The sequence below is a fragment of the Mauremys mutica genome, chromosome 5, assembly GCF_020497125.1.
Source record: "Mauremys mutica isolate MM-2020 ecotype Southern chromosome 5, ASM2049712v1, whole genome shotgun sequence".
Classification (NCBI taxonomy): domain Eukaryota; kingdom Metazoa; phylum Chordata; order Testudines; family Geoemydidae; genus Mauremys; species Mauremys mutica.
Genome location: NC_059076.1, coordinates 22,798,245 through 22,819,419, shown reverse-complemented (window position 1 = coordinate 22,819,419; position 21,175 = coordinate 22,798,245). Strand labels below are relative to the sequence as shown.

General features: G+C 38.9%; 1 protein-coding gene across 1 annotated transcript in view; it reads left to right on the top strand.

Moving 5' to 3' along the window:
• The window catches only part of WDFY3 (WD repeat and FYVE domain containing 3), a 238,858-nt gene that overhangs the window by 178,088 nt on the left and 39,595 nt on the right, over nt 1-21,175 (top strand). The window contains exons 40-46 of the mRNA XM_045018580.1: nt 1,519-1,701; nt 7,136-7,293; nt 8,707-8,784; nt 10,519-10,746; nt 13,118-13,171; nt 15,916-16,084; nt 17,023-17,186. Of these exons, the coding sequence (XP_044874515.1) occupies nt 1,519-1,701; nt 7,136-7,293; nt 8,707-8,784; nt 10,519-10,746; nt 13,118-13,171; nt 15,916-16,084; nt 17,023-17,186 (1,034 nt within the window). The remainder of the gene's footprint in view (nt 1-1,518; nt 1,702-7,135; nt 7,294-8,706; nt 8,785-10,518; nt 10,747-13,117; nt 13,172-15,915; nt 16,085-17,022; nt 17,187-21,175) is intronic.

The following is a 21,175-nucleotide window of genomic DNA, read 5'->3' as shown; positions in this document are numbered from 1 at the left end:
ATGTAATCAAAGACTGTATCAAAGTGCTTATGCACAAAGGGGCTGAATTAAGGTTGCACAGGCACTCTGAATTGTGGCATTTCCTAATTTTTGAGTGCTTGATGTTGCAAGTTTAGTAATGTTCTTTTAACTTAAGGATTTTTTGGTGTAATTTGCTAGCTTTTTAAAAAAGGAAGCTGAAAATACAAATTCAGTCATGTGGCATCACACTGACATCCACGTGCTTTATCAGCAGGGCTGGAACCTTTATTTCCACCGCACAGACCTGTGCCACTTGAGCTATTGGAGTAACTGATAGAGGATGACAACCCCTTACTGTTATGTGAAACAGCACTAGAAGTGGATGGAGACACACTTTGCCCAGTGTGTTTCATAGTTGTTTGCTGACAGTGGAGGAATGGTGAAACTCTGGAATCTTGAGTTCCATTCTCGGTTCCGAAGGGGAGTAACCACTTCTGCCTTGTCCCGTCCAACCCTCCCCTGTCCTGTCTCTTCCCAGTTAACCAAACCCTTTCCAAATATGCTTGGGTCCATATCACCGAAGGCATTATTTTAAAATGGGAGGAGTTTAAGTCCTTAATGATTCTTTTTTGTCATTTTTCTTATGCCCGGGAATATCTCAAGGGCACAAAACACTCAATCACACAGACTAATGGTGGTGAGCTGTAATACTAGTGAAGAAAGTCTGGTTGGGAGCTCAATTAATCCCAGTCACACTACTGTTGATATACCAGTTCCATATTCTTCATTGGTAGCTTTCATAGGCAGAATATAGTCAGCAGCCTTCAGCTAAAACATTGTATCACTCCTAATAAAACCAGAAATATACTGCCACAGTCTCAAAATATTAGCTACCTCACTTACTTGGGTGCCAGTTTAAGGAGGAGATAAAAGTATGAAATTAAGATAATAGTTAATGTGGAAAGGAAGACGTGATTCAGAAAACAAGACTGAGTCCCAGATTAATTATAGGTATTGAATGCTCTGAACAAATATTGTAAATACTTTTTTTTAGTTGTCACATGAATATTCTTTGGCTGTGTTTGTGCCTGTTTGTGTTTGCTTCCCACAAACATTTATGAGTTCAAGGTTAGCAGAATGAATGTGAATTTAAAAGTTACATGTGTAAGAATTTCTGGAAACCAAATTTTGAATACGCATGTCAGTATATTTGTAGTGGACTTGTTGGCTCACTTATCCAATCAGGAAACAGAAGCAATGCTGTATGACTTACCTGAAAAAGACACAACTAAATCAACACAGCTGGAATGATGACTGCTCAGAGAGAAGTGTTTGTGATCATCAATCCCTGGAAGGAGAAAAAAAAAATTGGTCAAATGCTCTCAAAGAATTTGAGGAAAAAGCAATCTGGTCACAGACATTCTGCATGTGGGGAATACAAAGCTTTCTTTGTTAGATGTGTATTTTTGTATGAATTATTCACTCAGCTCATTAATACTTACTGTAAAACTGCAAAAATATAGTGGGAAATTATTTATGATCTTTTTACCTGTTTAGGTCGCCAGCTTCTTTTAAAAGCCATAAACAGAGTATGGACAGAGCTGATTCACAGTAAGAAACAAGTTTTAGAAGAGGTATTCAAAATCACACTACCTGTTAATGACCGTGGCCATGTGGATATAGTCGTAGCAAGGCCTTTTATTGAAGAAGCAAGTTTAAAATGCTGGCAAAATCACTTGGGTAAGAATAAATGTGAAGATACATGATTCCAAAATATATCAAATTGGTTTGTTATCTTCTTCACCAGATATTCAGTCTCATGTGTTTTTGTACCCTTAATAATGAACTTAGGATGTGTGTATTCTGCATGTATGCTTATAGCACTTATTGGTAGATATAACTACAATCACACCAACGCCTCTGCCTAACAAACTGGCATACGTTTCTCAAGCCATGGTACAAATTGCAGACCATTACACAAACAGATATTTAGCAATAAAAGACAGACAAAATAAGATGCACTTATAGCATAAATAAAACATGATGGCATGGGTTAAAAAATTTATTTTCTCTTGTTTGGGAGGACCTGTACAACTCATTTGTCATACGTCCACCTCTTGTGAATAATGCACTTATCCTGTACTTGTGGCAGCAAAAACATGTGTAACATCCTAAATTCTTAGATTTGTAGAGTTTACAGTCAGAAGGGACCATTAGATTATCTACTATGATCACAGGTCATTAAGTTTCACCCAGTTACCCCTGTACTGAGCCCAAGAACTTTTGTTTGACTAAAGCATAACTTGTGTTTGGTTAAAGGATATATTTCATAAAGCATCCAATCTTGATCTGAAAACATCAAGAGATGGAAAATCCACCATTTCTCTTGGTAGTTTGTTCCAATGATTAATCACCCTCACTGCTAAAACGTTGTGCTTTATTTCCCATTTGAATTTGTCCTGGTGCAGCTTTCAGCCACTCGTTCTTGTTATGCCTTTCTCTGCTAGATTAGAGCCCTTTAGTATCAGGTATTTTCTTCCCTTGAGAAAATTTTCTTCTCTTTTAATGAAGTCACCTTTCAAGATTTCTTTTGATAAGCTAAACCTTTGAGCTCTTTAAGTCTCACAGTAAGGCATTTTCTCCAGCCCCTGAATCATTTTTATGGCTCTTTTATGCACCCTCTCCAATTTTTCAACATCCTTCTTAAAATATGAACACCAGAACTATATGTAATATATTCCATTATCAGTCTCACCTTTCCTACTCATTACTCCCCTGTTTATACATCCCAGGATTGCATTAACCCTTTTTGCCACAGCATCATACTGGTAGCTCATGTTGATTTGCTTGTCCAGTATGACCCCTAAATCCTGTTCAGAGTCATTGCTTTCCATAATACAGATCTCTATTCTGTAAATATGGTCTGCATTCCTTATTCCTTGATGTATAACTGCATATGGCTTTATTAAAACACATTTTGTTTGAATGGGCCTAGTTTACCAGGTGATTCAGATCTCTTTGTATGAGTAATCTGTCCTCGTGGTTATTTTCTGCCAACCTCTGTCATCCTCAAATTTTATCAGCAGTGATTTTTCTGTTTCCAAATCATTGATGAAAATGTTAAAAAATGTAAGCCTAATATTAATCCTGGCAGAACCCCACTAGAAACACTCCCATTGGATGATGATTCCCATTGACGGCTACTTTGAGATCTGGCAGTTGGCAAATTCTTAATCCACTTTGCTTTAAATCCCTATAGAAGTGTAAATATATTACATTTACTTGTATTACTCCTATCCTTTATCACTATTTATCTTATAAGGTCATTTCTATTCTAGAACTAGAGCAATGGTTATTATTCTGTGCATGCCAGTCTGATTAGTTATAACTCTTATCTTCAGAATTGTTTTAATAAAATTTATCCCAGTATAACTTTTGCAAAAATACTATTTGAGGCAAGTCTGGGGCCTGAACATCAGTAAGTCATATTGTCAGCAGCTCTGACACTACTGTTTTTGTGTTAGCGGTTCACTAAACAAGGATGGGGAATTAAACAAAGGTTGGGGTATTAATAGGAATTAAAATATCTTCAGCGTTTTATCACGGTACTATAACTGCAGACTGAAAGAGGCATCTGAGGCCCATAGCACTGAACTATTTGCTGGTTTCACATTTGTTTTATTGGACAAGGTTAGTCTCTATGGGTTATTGTTTATTCAAATTTTAAAAGAAATGAGCGACCAGTGGAATTTTGGGACAACAATCCAGATTAGCACTAGGTTCCTGTTAGCATCCCAGAAAGGACAGTGAGAGTCCAAGCTCCCACTCATTCATTTCAGTGCTAAGTTTTCCCAATTTAGTTAGGTCTTTTCGATACAGAGAATATTAAATATGGCTGTGAAACCAGTTAAGATGAAGAAAAATGGACAAATACTCCTCATGTAGCAAGATGGTATAGTGTCACCTGGCCTCGATGACGGGCATAGTGTAAAAATGGTTTACATGGTTCTGTTCCTCACACTTCTTCCATCACACCTTGCCATGCCAAATACTTTCTAACCCAGCCAAAACCTTCATTAACATTTTGTCTTGATTAGTTCATGCTATCATTTTAATTTTTAAACAATAAGTGGCAGGCATTAAAAACTAATTATGGAGAGGCTGGTTGTTAAGATGACTTTCTGAAAACTTAAAATTCTTGGTTTTCTACATCTGGCTGGACTTTCATTGTGGAAATTGAGTGTTTATGGAAAAATTGTCTGAGAGGTGAATCTTCAGTAGATCCCTCATAATAGGTAGTTTTTGGAAAGATAACCGGGTAGGCAGGAGGCTGTATGTAGAAGCCTGGGAGGAAGAATGGGCCATACAAAGAAAAGGCAGGGAGGATTAGGAGGGAGGCAAGCTGGTGGAGAGGGGATGAAGAGGGATAAAATGGCAGCTCCCCCAAGCTCAGTGTCAGGAGAGGGTAAGTGAAGTCCTCTTCAAGAAGCTAACAGGCAGGATCACATATTTGTTTATGAATTTAAGGTTGAATAGTGAACCTGAAACGATCACGTATGGTAGTTGCTTCCCCCAATGGCTCAAAAATCAGACAGCAAACAAAAAAAAGTGGAGTGGTAGTAGTAGTAGTACTTCTAAAGCTGCTGTTTGGTTGTTTTTTTGTCAATTTCATTATCTTGGGGGACCTAATACATGATTTTTAGATGTTTGGATTTGGCAATACTGCTTCTTTCACCCTTCTTTGTTTCCCTGCAACAACCCCCAGTTCTCTCTCTCCCACCATATCCCACCTCCTAAAGTCTACAGCAGTAAGAAGAAGGGGGCAGGCAAGCTTCCTTGGTAATCAGAGCTCTATTACTGAGACAGCCCTGGGTAGGACAGACTTTGTGGTTAAGGTAGCAATGCACATAACATATGATGCAAAACCTTAAAATCAAGGAAAATAAAAAATAAGCTACTTAACAGTGTGCATCATCTATTCCTCCACGTATAGACACAGGACTCGTTGCTATTACAAGTATCATACACTACATACCTTACAGCAGAGCCTGAACTCAACCTTCATAGCACGACTGAGTTATGGCATAGACATGATAGGCATGTGCCTAGGCTCCAGCTCCTGCAGATATGTGATTAAGTCAGAATCTAGGCTTCCATTTATTTAAAATTAAAAATAAGTTTCTAGTTTCAGGAAAAGCTTGAAAACACAAGCCAAGCATAACTGAAACAGTGTTCTGCCTGATTCTGCAGACAGTCTGAAACAATGCTTCTAAGAGGTGTGCCTCTCAAGGAGGTTGAGAGGTGCATCTCAAGTGCATCCACAGCTCTGGGAACTCTACCAATCCCACCTCAACAGAGGACTTCCCTTGTGGCCAGAGAAGATTGTAGCAGACCCTGGCCCACACCCCACCCATGCAAATGTTTCTTGGCTGCTGGTGGGGGCCCAGCCTCCTGTCACCCCTCCCTCTTCAGGAGAGATGAAGGGGACCTCTGCTGCTACTCTCAAGAGGAGATGGTCCTTGTTGCCCCTTTTGGGGGAAGGGAAAGCTGGCCTCATGCTGGCCCTTGACTCCCAGAGGCATCTGTCATTTCCACTTCAGGTGGGAGGTGGCAGAACCCTGGTACAGTTTTGGGGCTTTGGAGGGGACAGTGTCATAGTATGTCTAAGCACCAGATTTCCTTAGTCCAGCCCTGGCCCCTATGGATACCAACCTCAGCATCAGACTACTCCCTCAGCATCCCTTCTGCACACACTCCCTCCATCATGCTACCCCATTGTAACACTATTTGTTGTTAATTGGTGTGTTTTGAGGGTAGTTTGGTAAAAGGCTTGTTGAATGGCTGGCACCCTTAGGGGGCATGGTTAAGGTGTGTAGACTGTTGTACAGTAGTTATAAGGTCTGTGCCTGTGGGAAGAGTACAAGAACCTGTGCACTGTTAAGTGGCTTCACTTCTCATTTCCTTGCTTTCCTGGTTTTGTGTCGGGTATCTTAAGTGTGTAACAATCATACCTGTTCTACACACACTGAAAATATTTGTGAATTGATGTAGGTTCCATATAAGTAAAAACAACATAAGTATGAGGAAAGTGTTTGAGAACTACAGCTGAGCTCTCAGTTTCTATTTTGAAAATCTTCAGGGCAGGGGGCTGGGTGTTTTCATCTGTGTTTAGAAAGCAGCTTATTGGGGGTTGCCACAATATAAATGTGCTATTGTTTATATTTTGGTAGCCCCAGCCTATCCAAAATCTGTTAGAAGCATTCCTTATTTACATTGTTTATAACGCGAAAGAGAGAATGCAACTTGTCAGCTCTGTAATTGTCCTTTGGTTACTGACGCCCAAAACAAGCCCTCTTGGAATTGCCCTCTGCTCCTTCAAGAGAGTGGCAAATAAGGAAAATGAGATGGGAAAAATATTTTGTCATACCTCCATTATTTTTACCCAGGAGTCTTCAAATTGATACTGAATACACAATTGATTATTCTACTTTTGCTGTCTCCTAAATGATACATTTCTGAAAGAAGAGAAAAAAATAGCCACATCTGTTCCACAAATTTAATTTCAAAATGCACCACTTCTATTTTTAAACCCAATTTCATCTAGAAATCCTTCTCTCTTAATGCTAGAGAGACTCTTGATTGTTTCTTCATAATTTGCCTTGAACATGTGTTATAGTAAAGTTTGAGAAAACTTTTTCATTTAGCAGTACCTTTCTGTGCCATATTTCCACACTTGGATGGAATTAGGTATGATAAGAAATAGGTATGTGGGGAACTCATATCATGTTTCAGGACCGAATGGAATGCCAATGGGAGAGCCAGATTTTCAGATTTTGGGGGGTCAGGGGTAATGGAAGGAGCAGTGTAATATGAATTTCTCTGCTGTGGGGTAAATGTTTATCAAGAACAAACTTGGAAAGGTCCATTGGTACAGTGAACATACATGCATAGAACAAAACCTACCCCAGAGTTCAGCATTCTTTCTGGAACCATTATGCTTTAAAGCAGTTATTCCACTCGTTAAGAACCTCATTGACTTATGGTTAACACTATCTAATTGTATATGAAAGTTGTTGGTCATTTCTTTAGTTTAAAAAGAGGGGGGGAATAGTGCTTAGCTACGTAAAGTGATAATTCTATCAGAAAAATATCAGCACTCTCTTTAATATTATAGCTCATGAGAAGAAGTGCATCAGTAGAGGGGAATCTTTAGTTCCAAGCACACAATCGAAGCTTTCACGGGTCAGCAGTGGGTTTGGCCTTTCCAAGTTAACTGGATCAAGAAGAAACCGAAAGGAGAGTGGGCTCAACAAACATAATCTCTCTACGCAGGTAATTTGTATTGTTTATTAAAGGTCACGTGCAAATACTTGGGAGAAAAATCCAGCAACTTCACACTTCACTGTATGTGATGAATGGCCAAGTAGCGAGGGATAGAGGAGAAAAAAGTTTACCCCCCCCCCACCCCCTTTCTGAATATCCAGACTTGTTCACTCCTGATCCATAAGGCACACTAGTAAGCACTTTAAGCAGCAAGTTATTCCATTGTAGTCAACGGAACTGCTTACATGCTTTAAGTTATACCTGTGCTTGAGGGCTTGGATAGATTGGGCCCTAAACTGGTAATGTTACGTCATCCCAATTTGCAAAATCCAACTGTAGTAAACTGGAGCCAACCCACGGAAGCAAGATAGGTGCTTGGGTTTTTAACAGTGTTGTATGGTTTAGTTAAGTTTGACGGTAGGTTTCCTTTAAAAAGCCTCACACTGTTCAGCAGTATTTTCTTTACTGCAGAATAGAACTCAATAAAAGATTATATCCCCCTGTATACGTCACAATAAAATTGTTGACTTCTGAAGCACCTCAACCATAGAATATATTTAAAAGATATTAACTTTACAAAACAGCATAGCATTGTTGTTTTTTATTTAAAAAATATAATAAAATAACTGAAAAAAACCCACTCAGCCCCACGATAACCAGCAGCGCCATTGTTGTTTGCTGTCACCAGTGTAGTGTGTGCTATGGTATCTCTTCAGCGATCATGAATGAGTCTGGATGTTAGAACAGAAGAAAAATGTGAATCTGGATGTTTCAGCAGGTTGCTAATGGATTCTTTCTTCCTCTGGGATACAAGTAACCCCATCTGACTTCCTTAGGAGCTACTCATGGTGTGGAAGAGTAGAACCCTAGGTTGCCTAGTAGGTATTCAGTGGCCTGTGTGAAATGAATTGGTGGTCTAGTCCATTTCCTGGTGGACAGGTGTTCATATGAGAAAAAACATCACAGGTGTTTTAACTGGAGCTCTAGATGGCCGGATTGGAAGAGGGGCCAAGAACTGAATGAGGTGAAGAGTCATGCATTGGCAGGAACCACAGAACACAGAGGTCTTCAGTCTCCGTAGTCTGCAAACCAGGCACCATTCATAAGAGTTAACTTTTTTCTTTTTAAATTAACTGAAGTTTTAAATCCCTTATTTATTGAATGCCCCCTGCCCTTTGGTATTTGGTGTATTTCTGGGATGTTTTCAAAGTATTTGCAGGTCACCATTAAATAATACCAACATGTATTTCCTTACGATCCATTTTCTGAGCTAAACTAAACTAAAGAAAATGGCTGCATTAAATGGTTTGAAATCAATCTAATATATTTTTAAGAAGAAATTGTTCTGTGTGAGAGTTAAGGTGTTTTATTCATATATTTTGCAAAATTGCTTTCTATATGTTCTGTCTCGTTTATGATTAGGAAATTTCCCAATGGATGTTCACTCACATTGCAGTGGTTCGGGACTTGGTAGACATGCAGTACAAAGAGTATCAAGAGGTAAGGGAGTATTCAGGGAATTAACTAGAATTAAGATGAGCCTATTAAACTGCATATACTATCTCCCTAAGACACTGTACAAACACTTAGTAAAAGAGTCCCTGTCCTAAAGAGCTTAACTTTGAAACAGATAAGACAGACAATGTCAGAGAGAGAGAGAGAATGGAGGCACAGAGAGCTGAAACAACTTGCCCAATGTCACCCATCAGAGCTGAGACTAGACCCCAGGCCTCCTGATTCCCAATCTGGTGTTCTGTCCTCTGAACCACTGCCCGTTACTAGCATGGTTTTATACATCAAATTAAAAAACCATGCATGAGTCTTTCAGTACATTAATGAGGAAAACCTTTTTGGTGTAGCAGTCATTGCCCGTCATGTAATTTAATAAACAAAAGGCATACTTTGAAAATAGTTTTCTACACGTTGACTTATTTATATAAACCATGCGTCGCAATGGTGGTACTTGTGGAAACATGTAAAGAGTAGTCAGTTGGACATGGGACCACTTCTGAGATTGTACCAGGGGGGTAAATATTTCTGTGTCATGGACAATGAGTTTATTACATATTGATTATTTTAATGTTTACAGTTTTTGCTTTAATATTTATAATAATACTCAAAGTATGAGATGGGAAGTTGAAATTATAAATTACATGTAGATGCTTTAAAAAATGAAATAATCTCTAGTAAGGATGTCTGCAGTACTTAAACATCCATGCACCAGCCACGCAATTCCTTCACTGGTAGAAGCAACATCCCATCACACTCCAGCTGAAAGGTTGTTTATCTTTGACGTAAGCTTTGGGGTTTCCAGTGTGGCAGTCCCACAAGAAAAGTAATGTGAGCCACAGAAAATCATACATGATTTAGAGCAGATTTCAAAATATTTTTTCTCCAATATTAGAAGTATTCTTACGACAGTTGGGACAGAGTATCCTGACCTAACGTTTCTGCAGTCATGTAGCAGTAGTAGTACATACATACATTCCATACATACAGTACTCCATTTTATAACAGAAACAAGATTTTAGAGCAGTTGTTTCTAATCATGGTATCTATAGAAAGTAGCAGCTCTTTACCAGATTTATTCCTCCTGAAATGAAATCACAGAACCTAGCATTTTCTTCTAGGCAGCCAGCAAATCACATTTATGGTTAGGATCACTTGCTGAGCAGCATGCTGTAAATCTGAGAAAACCGCTTCCCAAAGGAACAATCACTTGGAACCAACTATTAATATAGCGCTAGTAGTTAATGTAATATTTGTATTATGTTTACGTATGGACAGTCAGAGAAGGGATCCAAAATAGAATTAATTTCTTCATTCAACAAAGCCCTTTCCAGAATACTTGCATTAATGTTATGCATCTTGTATGTTTATCATTTACAAGTAGCTTTAATTAAAAAAAAAGAAAGAAAGAAGCCGGCCCATGTGTCACTGACAAAAAATGCACTATAAACCTTATAAATTGTTACTGGAAATGTAATTAAAATAGCATTGAGGTGCTACTATAACTTCAAATCAAACTCTCTATTAACTATATAGTACACCTCTACCCCGATATAACGTGGTTTCACCTATAACGCAGTAAGATTTTTTGGCTCCTGAGGACAGCGTTATATCACGGTAGAGGTGTAATGTGCAGTTTAACCACAGTCATTTCTTTAAAACCAGAAGCTCTTTTGAAATGTTATTTTGCCTTGGTTGTTAACCTGTAAACCTTTGTATTTACAGCGTCAGCAGAATGCATTAAAATATGTGACAGAAGAGTGGTCTCAAATTGAGTATGAACTATTAAGGGAGCGAGGTTTGTGGGGTCCTCCCATTGGCTCCCATCTGGATAAATGTATGTTGGAGATGACAGAGGGACCCTGCAGAATGAGGAAGAAGATGGTACGAAATGACATGTTTTATATTCAGTATCCTTACATGCCAGAAACTGAACAAGAGACAAATCTGCTGGTAAGTGTACAGTATTTGAGTGTTTGTAATAGTTTTTAAGCCTTATTATTCTGAAGTGCAGTGTTTGTTGTTTTAAAAAAAAATGCTCATCGCAATGCATGAATTCAGTCTAGTTGGTATTACTGAAACTGGTGGGAAGAGTAGCATGATTGGAATGTTAAAAATCCTGCCCATAACCTATGTGAGAGGGATCAAGTGGGCAGAAAGAGAGTGAAATGGCAGTGTCAAAAATAATACTATGTTTTTCCTAGTCATTAACAGCTCAGAAGCAAATTATCTTGAATGCTTATGGATTGATGTTTGAACAGATAAAGCACAAGAAGGGGTACTATTAGGTGTCTGCTACAGACTGCCAGTGACGCTAGAGAACAGGATGACCGACGCCTTAAGCATCTGTCTATATTGTATAGCAGAAAAAACTGTTGTCACCGGGACTTCAATATAAATGACGTATGCTGGAGATCTCATGCTACCAATACTAAGACACCCTTCGAATGTGTAAAAATTGTAGATGACAAATTCCTAACTCAAAAAATGTTGCACCCACCTTGGGCAAATTCTATATTAGACTTCTTGACAGATAAAGAGGATTTGATAACAGAAATAAAAATTAGTGATCACTTAGGTGCAAGTGATCCTAACCTGTTTACACATCATAAAAGTGAAGTCCAAACCAGCAATATATATACACATTTGGTGCTTTAAAAGGCCAGTTTCACAAAGCTGAATACAATTTAACCAAATCGGTTGAGACTACAAACAAAAAATTTCAATTATAATTGGAAACCGTTTAGGACCATTTTACTAGATACTTAAAATGCCACAATTTCACAATTGAAAAAGGAGGCTATGCTAGTTAAAAATCCACTAAGTCTTAGAGGGAAAGTGAAAGAACCAATTTAAAATAATAATTAATAATAATATTAAATAAATGGGAGAAGTCGATACCAATGAAGAGGAATTAGAAGCTAAGAATTGTGGAAAATTGATAAGAGAAGGAAAAAGACACAAGGAGAAATCTGGCTTGCAGAATTAAGGACAATAAAACATTGTTTAAGTATATTAGGAACAAAAGGTGTAGGCCTGTTAATAGTATTAATTTTGTAGAGTGGTACATTTTCAAAACATTGCATGAGGAATTAGTTCTTAAAGTTTTCATGTATATTAAATTACCAGTGGCATAGCTAAAAAAGGTGCAAGTGGTGCAGTCACGCTGGGGCCCAGCAAGATGGAGCAGGGCTCCAGCACTTCACCTGGTGCGTGGGGTCGCAGTGCGACTCACTCACATTTGGCCTCACCACCACTCCTTACAACAGAGGGGCAGCCAGACCAAATTTGAGTGGTATTGCTACGGGGTGCGCAGGGGTTGCAGCGCCATTCAGGTTTGGCCTAGCTACCCCTCCATCATCACTGGGACAGCTGAGCCAAATTTTGAGTGGTGTTGGAACCTGGCGAGGCCAAACTTGAGTGGCACTGCAGCCACATGTGCCAGTTCGCAATGCCACTCATCACTCAAATTTGGCTTTCACCGTGGGAGAGTGGTGAGAGCAAGTGGGAGCTGCTGGGCAGATAGGCGTAGGAGGGGCCATCCCAGCCCAGGATGGGAGCAAAACACTGTGCTTTGCGGGGCAGGGTGCCAGTGAGTGGCAATGAAGTTCCCAGGATGGTGTGTGAGGGTCTGGTGAGCTGTGGGGAGTGCTGTGGGCGGGGGGCATGTTGTGGGGTAGATGCGGGATGCCTGGGACCATGATGTTGGATGTAATCAAAATTTTAGATTTTGGAGTTGGGAAGGATTTCACTAATCTGTTATTGCACCCAATTCACCCTCTAGCACCTTGTTACACCACTGTAAATTACTGAGAGATTTTGGTGAGAAGTGTAATTTATCTCATCCACTTCAGTAATTCTGAGCAAAATGGATACCATATTCCATTAATATAGCTCAAACTCTAGGCCTACTGACCTAGATTAGTGTGCACACCTGACTTGCACACATGAAAATACTAATACACATGCATCAGTGTATTTGTATGCACATGTGGGCCATGTGCAGAAGTACATGTGCCCTTTTGTAACACAGACAATTCGTTCTCAAAGAAGGTATGTGTTCCCCATATTCATTTTGGAAGTCTCTATTTTCTTGAGAAAATCCCAATCATACAGAAATGAGTATTCAAGGGTTTTTTTAAGAATTATGAATGAAACCAACTAATAATGCAAAGTTCTGACCACACTAGGCTAGTTTAGATAGTGAGTATATTTCACTCTTAGTTGGAGTTACACGTTCATGCAAAGAGGAGAACATATCATCAGGCATTCTTCCCAAAAGTGTTTTTTTCTGATATGTTTATACTTAATGCCCTGTTTTCAGTCTGACTTCTCAAGTAAACCTCCTGAGACACCTGATGATACCATTCCTCAAAAGGTAAAAAACCAAAATTAGCCACTGAAAGAATGTCAAACAAATACAAATGTTTTCCTGCATGCTAGGCAAACTTAACAAGGCTTCTACGATTGGCTTTCAATATTGTTCTTTCAGTAAATATTTTCAGGATTAAAGGTTTCCAGTATTCACACCTAGAAGATATTGCTGTGTTTTCTTCAGTCTTCACTTCTTATAACGTTCTGTAGCTCTTGCCTTCTTTGCTGCACACTAATAGGCTGTGTTGGGCTGTACTCTCACTGTTGGGCTGTACTCTCACTGTTCTCACTGTAAACGTGTATTGGCTTGGGATCTGAATTAATGGACTATGAAACATGTTTAGTAATGGGCAACGTGGTAATTTTGTGTCACTTACGAAAACTAACACCACTATTAAAATATTTTTTTATTTGCTCGTTGATCATTTTTGACATTTGGAGCATACCTTTCCCAACTGTATTTCATTAGTGCCTTGTGCTAGTAGAGGGTTTAGAAAGTGTTCCCCATAAAAAAATAAATAATATTTTTGGAATAGTGGGGCTGTAACCATTTTGTTGTTGGAACCAAAATCAAAATTTTGATTTCCCCTTTTCCCCCAAATCCTTTCCTTCTATAGCAGAGGTAGACAACCTATGGCATGTGTGCCAAAGGCGGCACGCGAGCTGATTTTCAGTGGCACTTACACTGCCCGGGTCCTGGCCACCGGTCTGGGGGGCTCTGCATTTTAATTTAATTTTAAATGAAGCTTCTTAAACATTTTAAAAACCTTATTTATTTTACATACAACAATAGTTCAGTTATATATTATAGACTTATAGAAAGAGGCCTTCTAAAAACGTTAAAATGTATTACTGTCACGCGAAACCTTAAATCAGAGTAAATAAATGAAGACTCGGCACACCACTTCTGAAAGGTTGCCGACCCCTGTTCTATAGCTTTGTCATTAGAAAATAAGGTGCATAATGTAATGAACTGGTATTATGTTCCAAAATATCAAACATACCTAAAAAGAAATTGGAACTTACACATTACTGGCCATTCTGTATACAAGTGTAAATGTAATTTTGCTTTCATATGCAACTGTGTTCAGTCATGCCCATCACTAAGTATGGTATGTGGGATTCATTCACTTCTTTTGAATTAGACATGTTAAGCTCAAATATATGAAATAAAAGTGATTATTATTTAAGATGTGAAATGTAATGGGTTATATAGTTACAATTATCATTTCTGTCATTTTAATTGTTTGGTTGTTTTGGGGGGTGGGATATTGTTTGGATCTCTCTTTCCCTTCCACTCCCCCCCAGGTTGTTCAGTGATTATTTCCAGGAAAATACTATGGCAATAAACACTTTCATTGTAACAGCCATAATCCAGTTATCTGTAGCTAAAGCACCATGACACATGGTTTATCACTCTTCTCCTACATGAGTCAGTGACTCTAAACTGATAACTTACATCTTTACGTTTTGGAGTAGATAGTATTAACTGAGAAATCTCCATATCAGTAACCTGCATCTTTTAATATTTTAGCACATCTGTTCATAGCTGTGCTATTTTATCTACATGAGTTATTGTATTGCCCAGTATCAATAGATGAATTACGTGAAGACTAATGGAAATGCAAAAAAATTTGGTTTTCAAATAATTATTACAGGAGCACATGAAGGAATACCTACACTCATTAGATTGGCAGATGGTAGCATATGGAACCACACTGGGTTTATGCTAAGAGTTCTAGAATGGACAGGAACAATTATTTGTTTTCATGGAAAAGGTGTTATCAAATAAAGAATTTTTTTAAAGTTCCAGAGTTTAACTCATATAAGAGCTGGATTTTTTAGCATTTTTTTTTTCGGCAATAGCCAGAGAACAAAACCTTCACTACAGGTTCCAAATCTAACTTTTCCACATCCACATAAATTAGTTCATTTTTTCACTTCGGAAAGAGACACATTGCTCATTTCATCCTTACTTCTTTTTATCTCCAACTTTACTTCTGTGCTCACCCAAGCATGTTTACTGTCCTGATTTTGTTATCTGTACTTTTAATTATAGTAAAGTCATTGTAATCAGATGTTTAACGCAAGAATTAACCTCCAAAAGAAACACGTGTAACATGCGTTTGTAGCAAGAATCTCTGGTTAGAAGCTGGAGTTACTGAGATAATTTGCAATAGTTCTCCCAAGGGGACAGGCTGCAAATTAGTTACATTAGTTAAAGGTGCCCATCTTAGGGCCACTCTCCTGCCACCACAAGTTTGCAGAATATTGGTTAAACCTTAGTTTCCTTAGTTAAATGTTTCTGAGTCTTAAATCCAACTCCCTGGCTATTGTGTGATTTAATGCACATCAGTATCTACACATCTTTACCTTCCTTTGTTGTAGAATATTATTTAAACTAATGCATATATTGTAGAGAACGACAAAATAGATAAATAAATCTTAAATGCACGTTTGTCTTTTTGTGGCAATTCATAACACATAGGCCACATTTAAAAGCTCTATATTTCAAGTTTGTTCCTCATTTTCCAGTTTGACCATCATTTCTGTGACTGAATAGCTTCCTTGCAAATCCATTTAGAATTAAATCTTACATTTTATACATAAGTTTTAACTGGCTTATGATTGACCACAGATAAATACATTATATTGTTGAGCATGTACTGTGCATACAGTAGTCTTGGAAAAATTTCATTTCAGTTATTAGAATTGACTTACTAAATATTTCATTCATTTACTTCAAAGAAACCTACTCGTTACCGAAGAGCTATAAGCTATGACAGCAAGGAATACTACATGCGTCTGGCTTCTGGAAATCCTGCTGTTTTCCAGGATACTATAGAAGAGAGTTCAGAAGGTGAAGCCACTCAGCAGGAGCCAGAACACGGCGAAGACACTATTGCAAGAGTGAAAGGTAAGTTCATCGTTCTGTCTGCGTTTTGAAACAACCTGTTTGATGTTAAAAGTTTAACTTCTTTAAACTTGCTTCTCCATGAATGAGTCTGGATTTCTTCATATTACCAGTGCCGTATAAATTAAACATAAAGGGTCCTGTAGGTCCTCATTTTACTGCCACAACATTAGGCAGTTAATTTTGAGATTCACATGTTTTTGCAAGGTGACTTCAGCTACTACTGTCATCAGCCAGACAACAAGAACCTTTTAAAAACGTATGTACGCACACATGCACAAGACAGTAGAGTTTAAAATAATTGGGAAAGAATTCGATAAACGGTTGTTCTTGGGGAGGGGGAGGAACCCTTTCCGTTACATTCATAGAATTTGTTAGAGTTGGGGGAGACTTTAGTTTTAAGTCACTGTCATGTCCCTTCTTGATCTAAAAGTCCTGACTAATCTGCTTGAAATTTACAGAGATGTTAAGAGAACACACAACCACAACACACTTCTCGGAACAGAAAAAAGCAAAAAATAGTGTGCCAGCTCAATAGTCTGGATTTTAAGGTTTAACAGCTCTTCTCTTATCTGGTGATAGGCTTTCAAATTCTCTGTCTCAGCTGCCAGAACCTCACCTCATCCCCTCACTATGCGTGCACACAGCTCTGTGATCATTAGGGACAGCAGGGATGCCAAGATGTTCAGGCTCGAATATGTAAAATTCAGGGCAGGTAAAAAGGGGAAGGACATGCTCCTGCAGTGGAAAGGCAGTAGTATTGGTGATCAAGATTGAGGTGTAGTGGGCAAACTGAGGGGAAACGGGCACTGTATTGACTAGCATTGCTATTGGCTTATGCCTGTTTGATTACATTCCCACTTATTGGACTCCACGTATGTATCCCCCAAAACCCTGCAGTGTTTGTCAATACATTGATTGCCTCTCTGATTACTGTGCAGGTCTGGTAAAGCCTCCTCTGAAGAGATCTCGCTCTGCACCTGATGGAGGAGATGAGGAAAACCAGGAGCAATTGCAGGATCAAATAGCTGAGGGTAGTTCTATAGATGAAGAAGAAAAGACTGATAATACAACTTTGCTTCGACTGCTCGAGGAAGGAGAAAAGGTACAGTACTTCAGAAATACCGATCATTTACGTTATCTGGATTTCTACTTTGTGCCTTTCTCTGATTTCTCCAGGTGTGAATATTTAAAACACAAATACTGATCATACATGTCGAAAGAAGAATTTTTTTTAAAGTCCTAAAAAGACCTCCCTAACTCCACCTTTTCATCCACCACATATCTCCAATAAACCCCTCCTCCCAATGTCAATCCTGGAGAACAAGCAGATCTTACACTATGCCAGATGGTCACCAAATATAAGCTCTGGTGGGCAGTGGGCAAGTGCATTCTTAGCCAAGGATGGGTCACTCTACCTCCAGACTCCTTTCTATTAAACGAGAGAGTTGTTTGATTAAGCGTCCCAGGTGTCTGTACCTACCGTGATATCTCACAAGGAGAGAGGTATCTGTCTCAGAACCAAAAATGGAAACCATTTCATGTCTAGGATATTTAAATATCAATTAATGTACCAAATAAGCATTACTTACAGAATACTACATACAAGAGATATGAAAATAGTAATATAACAATCTTGATTTACATTCAAATTCATCTTCATTCATCTTATGCCAGCCTAAAATGTTAAATCATTAAAAATGTGTGTATTATTCTTGAGAACATTAAAAAGCTGCTCTGTGATTGCTTTGGGTTCCAAGTTTTGTTGGTCTGATGAGAGCTTCTGAACAAGCATGCACTCAAGGATGACTGATGCATTGATGGACTACAGTTTGAAAATTATGCCCAGGAAACATGAGTAATGATTAGCTCACTGTGGACATGTGTAATACGCCCAATATTCTAAAAACAAAAATATGTTTAGCTTGCATTTTGTGATTACAACATAGCTAGTTATTTTGTTTAAATCTGTTTTATTGCAGTAATTCAGTTATGGTACTGAAAATGGGAAAGTACAGGTTTATCTTTTTTGATAGCATAGAAATATATTTTTCTGTAAACACCTTACAACTTCATGAGTGTATTTTTTTTCACAGTGACTAATTTGTTTTAATACTGAAATAATATATTCAAGCCCTGACATCGTGCTTATTTCACTTTGATTGTATTTTGTTGTATTTTTCTTGTCTGTTGTTGAATGTTGCTTAAAACATGAGATGCTTTTATGCTGTCCAGTTGCAGACCTTCGCAAGAAAATAGCACTAATACAATATGTTTTTGATTCAGACCTGTGTACCAGCAGGGCAACAAAACGTAAACCACATTATGCCTCATCACTGGTGTGCATTGGGGATTATATGAGGTGGTGTCTCAAGAAAAGGGTAAAAAAGGGCCATCAGCGATCTTCCTCCCATACTCTTGCTGAGCTTGCTGAGATGAGTTGAATCTTTGCAGTGGCCCCCAGCATATGAGAGAGTACACATGAATACATACACTGTCTCTGATGCTCCTACCTTCAAAATGTGAAAAACTGACCACTGATGACTTCTCCTCAACTGTCTGCTACAGCAATCTGGTAGCATGTATCACCTTATAAACCTTGTTTAGTTCTTTGACACATCCAAGTGATTGTTATAAATATGAATGAACATACCATCACGAGTGCCATAAAGTAGGGAAAATTTGTTCTTATTCCCTATGGAAGAAGTATACTTATTGTGCTAATTTTCCAGATGTCAGCACCCTGACTAGCAAGCATCTCTCTCCTACTTTCATACACCACTTTGAATTTTTCCCCTTTAAGTCTACAGTAGATTGTTGACTCCTGCATGATTCATGTGTTGAATGCTGCATGATTTTGCTTTGCTGAACAGGGTGATGGTGCTAAATGTGAAATATGTTGCTTCTTCTTCGCATAGTGTCCATATGGGTGTCCGACTTCAGGTGTGCACCTGCCTTTCAAGCCCTTGATCAGAGATTTTCAGTTACCAGTGTTCGTTCAGCGCAGATGTGTGCCCTAGGCCTCCTCATGCTCGGTACCGAGGCTATATAGGGGCGCATGGGCAAACTGCCCTCAGTTCCTTCTCAACTGCCTAGGCCTGAGATGGAGCCCTAGCATGTCTACTTTGAGTGTGCCTCGGCTATCCTAATATTTCCACAGTGGTTGAGGTAATTTTTATAGTTAGTTTGTTAGAGACGTAGTGGGAGGATTGTTTTACCCCTCTCTTTTCTCTTGGGAGGACTTTTTTTTTTTTCCTAGCAGGGCATGCCTGGCTCACTAGGTTTCAAACTTTGCCTCTCCTGCTGAGAGGCTATTCCTGTGAGTGACGGCCGCTGTAAGTGTGTCTGTTGCTTGGGGGAGTCCCATGTCTCCCAGGAGTGCAACTTCTGCTTGGCCCTCAAGTCCAAGACAAGGAAAAACAAGGAGATTGAACTCAGACACCACCTGAGTCCGGTCAGGAGACTCCTCTTCCCTTCAGTACATCTGTCTCCAACTACATCCAGTGCCCCTTCTACCTTGGTGCAGGCTGCCCTTGAGAAAAGGAAAACTTAGGAAGCTTCAGGGAAGACTTCCAGAAAAAGGAGGACGGACTCTGACCTTAAGGAGCCAGCTCTGAAAAAGTCAAGGTCTCCGGTGAGATCTATGGTCTCCAGAGCCTCGACCTCTCGAGTCAATACCATTGAATCAAAAGACAACTCCTCAGGTACCAGCAGGGCCATAAAGTCCTGGAACACAAAGGAGAGACACAGCACCGGTAGGGCCTCGGTACCTTCTACTAGCAAAGAGGGTAAACACAGATACTTGGGACTGGCACCATCGAGTTCCGCCCAGCCATCTTTATCTACAAATTCAGCCCAACTCTCAGTACCCATGCATGGCATGTCCTTGGCACTGAGCAAGCGATGACGTCAGACACCCCTGGTGTCTACTTTGGTACCATCACCATTGGCGGTACCATTGGCTTCAGCTGCCGCATCAGTATTGATCCTCTACTGGGTACCACAGGAGTTCAGATATACTAAGGACCTCTCAATAACGGATGAGCCAGTTTCCCTGCTCTTCATGGGTACTGAGCACCTCTTGGTACCAATACCCTGATCTTCAGACCACTATTACCTTTATCATCTAAACTTGTAATCTCATCAAAAAATATCAAGTTAGTTGGACAGGATCTGTTTTCTTTAAACCCATGTTGAATGGCATTAATTACTTTACCCTCCTTTAATTCTAAATTAATCAAATCCCATATCAGCTGTTCCATTATTTTGCCCTGGGATTGATGTCAGGTTTACAGGCCTATATTTACGTAGGTCATCCCATTTACCCTTTTTAAAAATAAGCACATTATCTTCGTTCAGTCTTCTGGAACTTGTTCCATGCTCCAAGACTTATTGAAAATGAACATGAACAGTCCAGCGAGCTCCTCAGCCAACTCTTTTAAAAATCTTGGATGCAAGTTATCTGTTTTTTTGCCAAATATAGAACAGAAATATTTACTGAACACTTCCACTTTTTCTGCATTATTCTTGATAATTCTCCATTGCCATCTAGGACCAATACCATTGTCAGGATATTTTGTTCTAAATATATTTTAAAAACTCATCCTCCTATGTCAAAGATTCATTTGTAAAGAAAATTAAAGCAAAATCTGTTTATCCAATTCTGAGTTAGATTAAATTAAAAAAAAAATTCTGCTCGGTAAAGACAGTTGCATATACACATAATAATTTAGTGCAAAAATGGCTGAACTTTACAAGCTGGAACTTTCCAGGTTGCTTATTTCTCACTGTAATGGTGGTTCAATATAATTAAGTTTAAAAAATTGTAACTAATTGGAGCAGGAGTTTCCATTAGCACATGAGCATTGTGTCCAATCCTCCTTGGGTAGTTATGGGAATGCTGCGCTCACTGTTGAAGTGGACTGGCTCACTATGTGACTGAACAACTTTCTTAAAAGAGAGAGAAAAAAACTCTATTAAGATAATTAGCCTGAAGTATTGCAGAAAAACAATCTACACTATTTCAGAACACCTGCTATCGAGTCTCTGTTGTTCATCTTAAGGTAAATGGGAAACAAACAGAAAATAATTGTA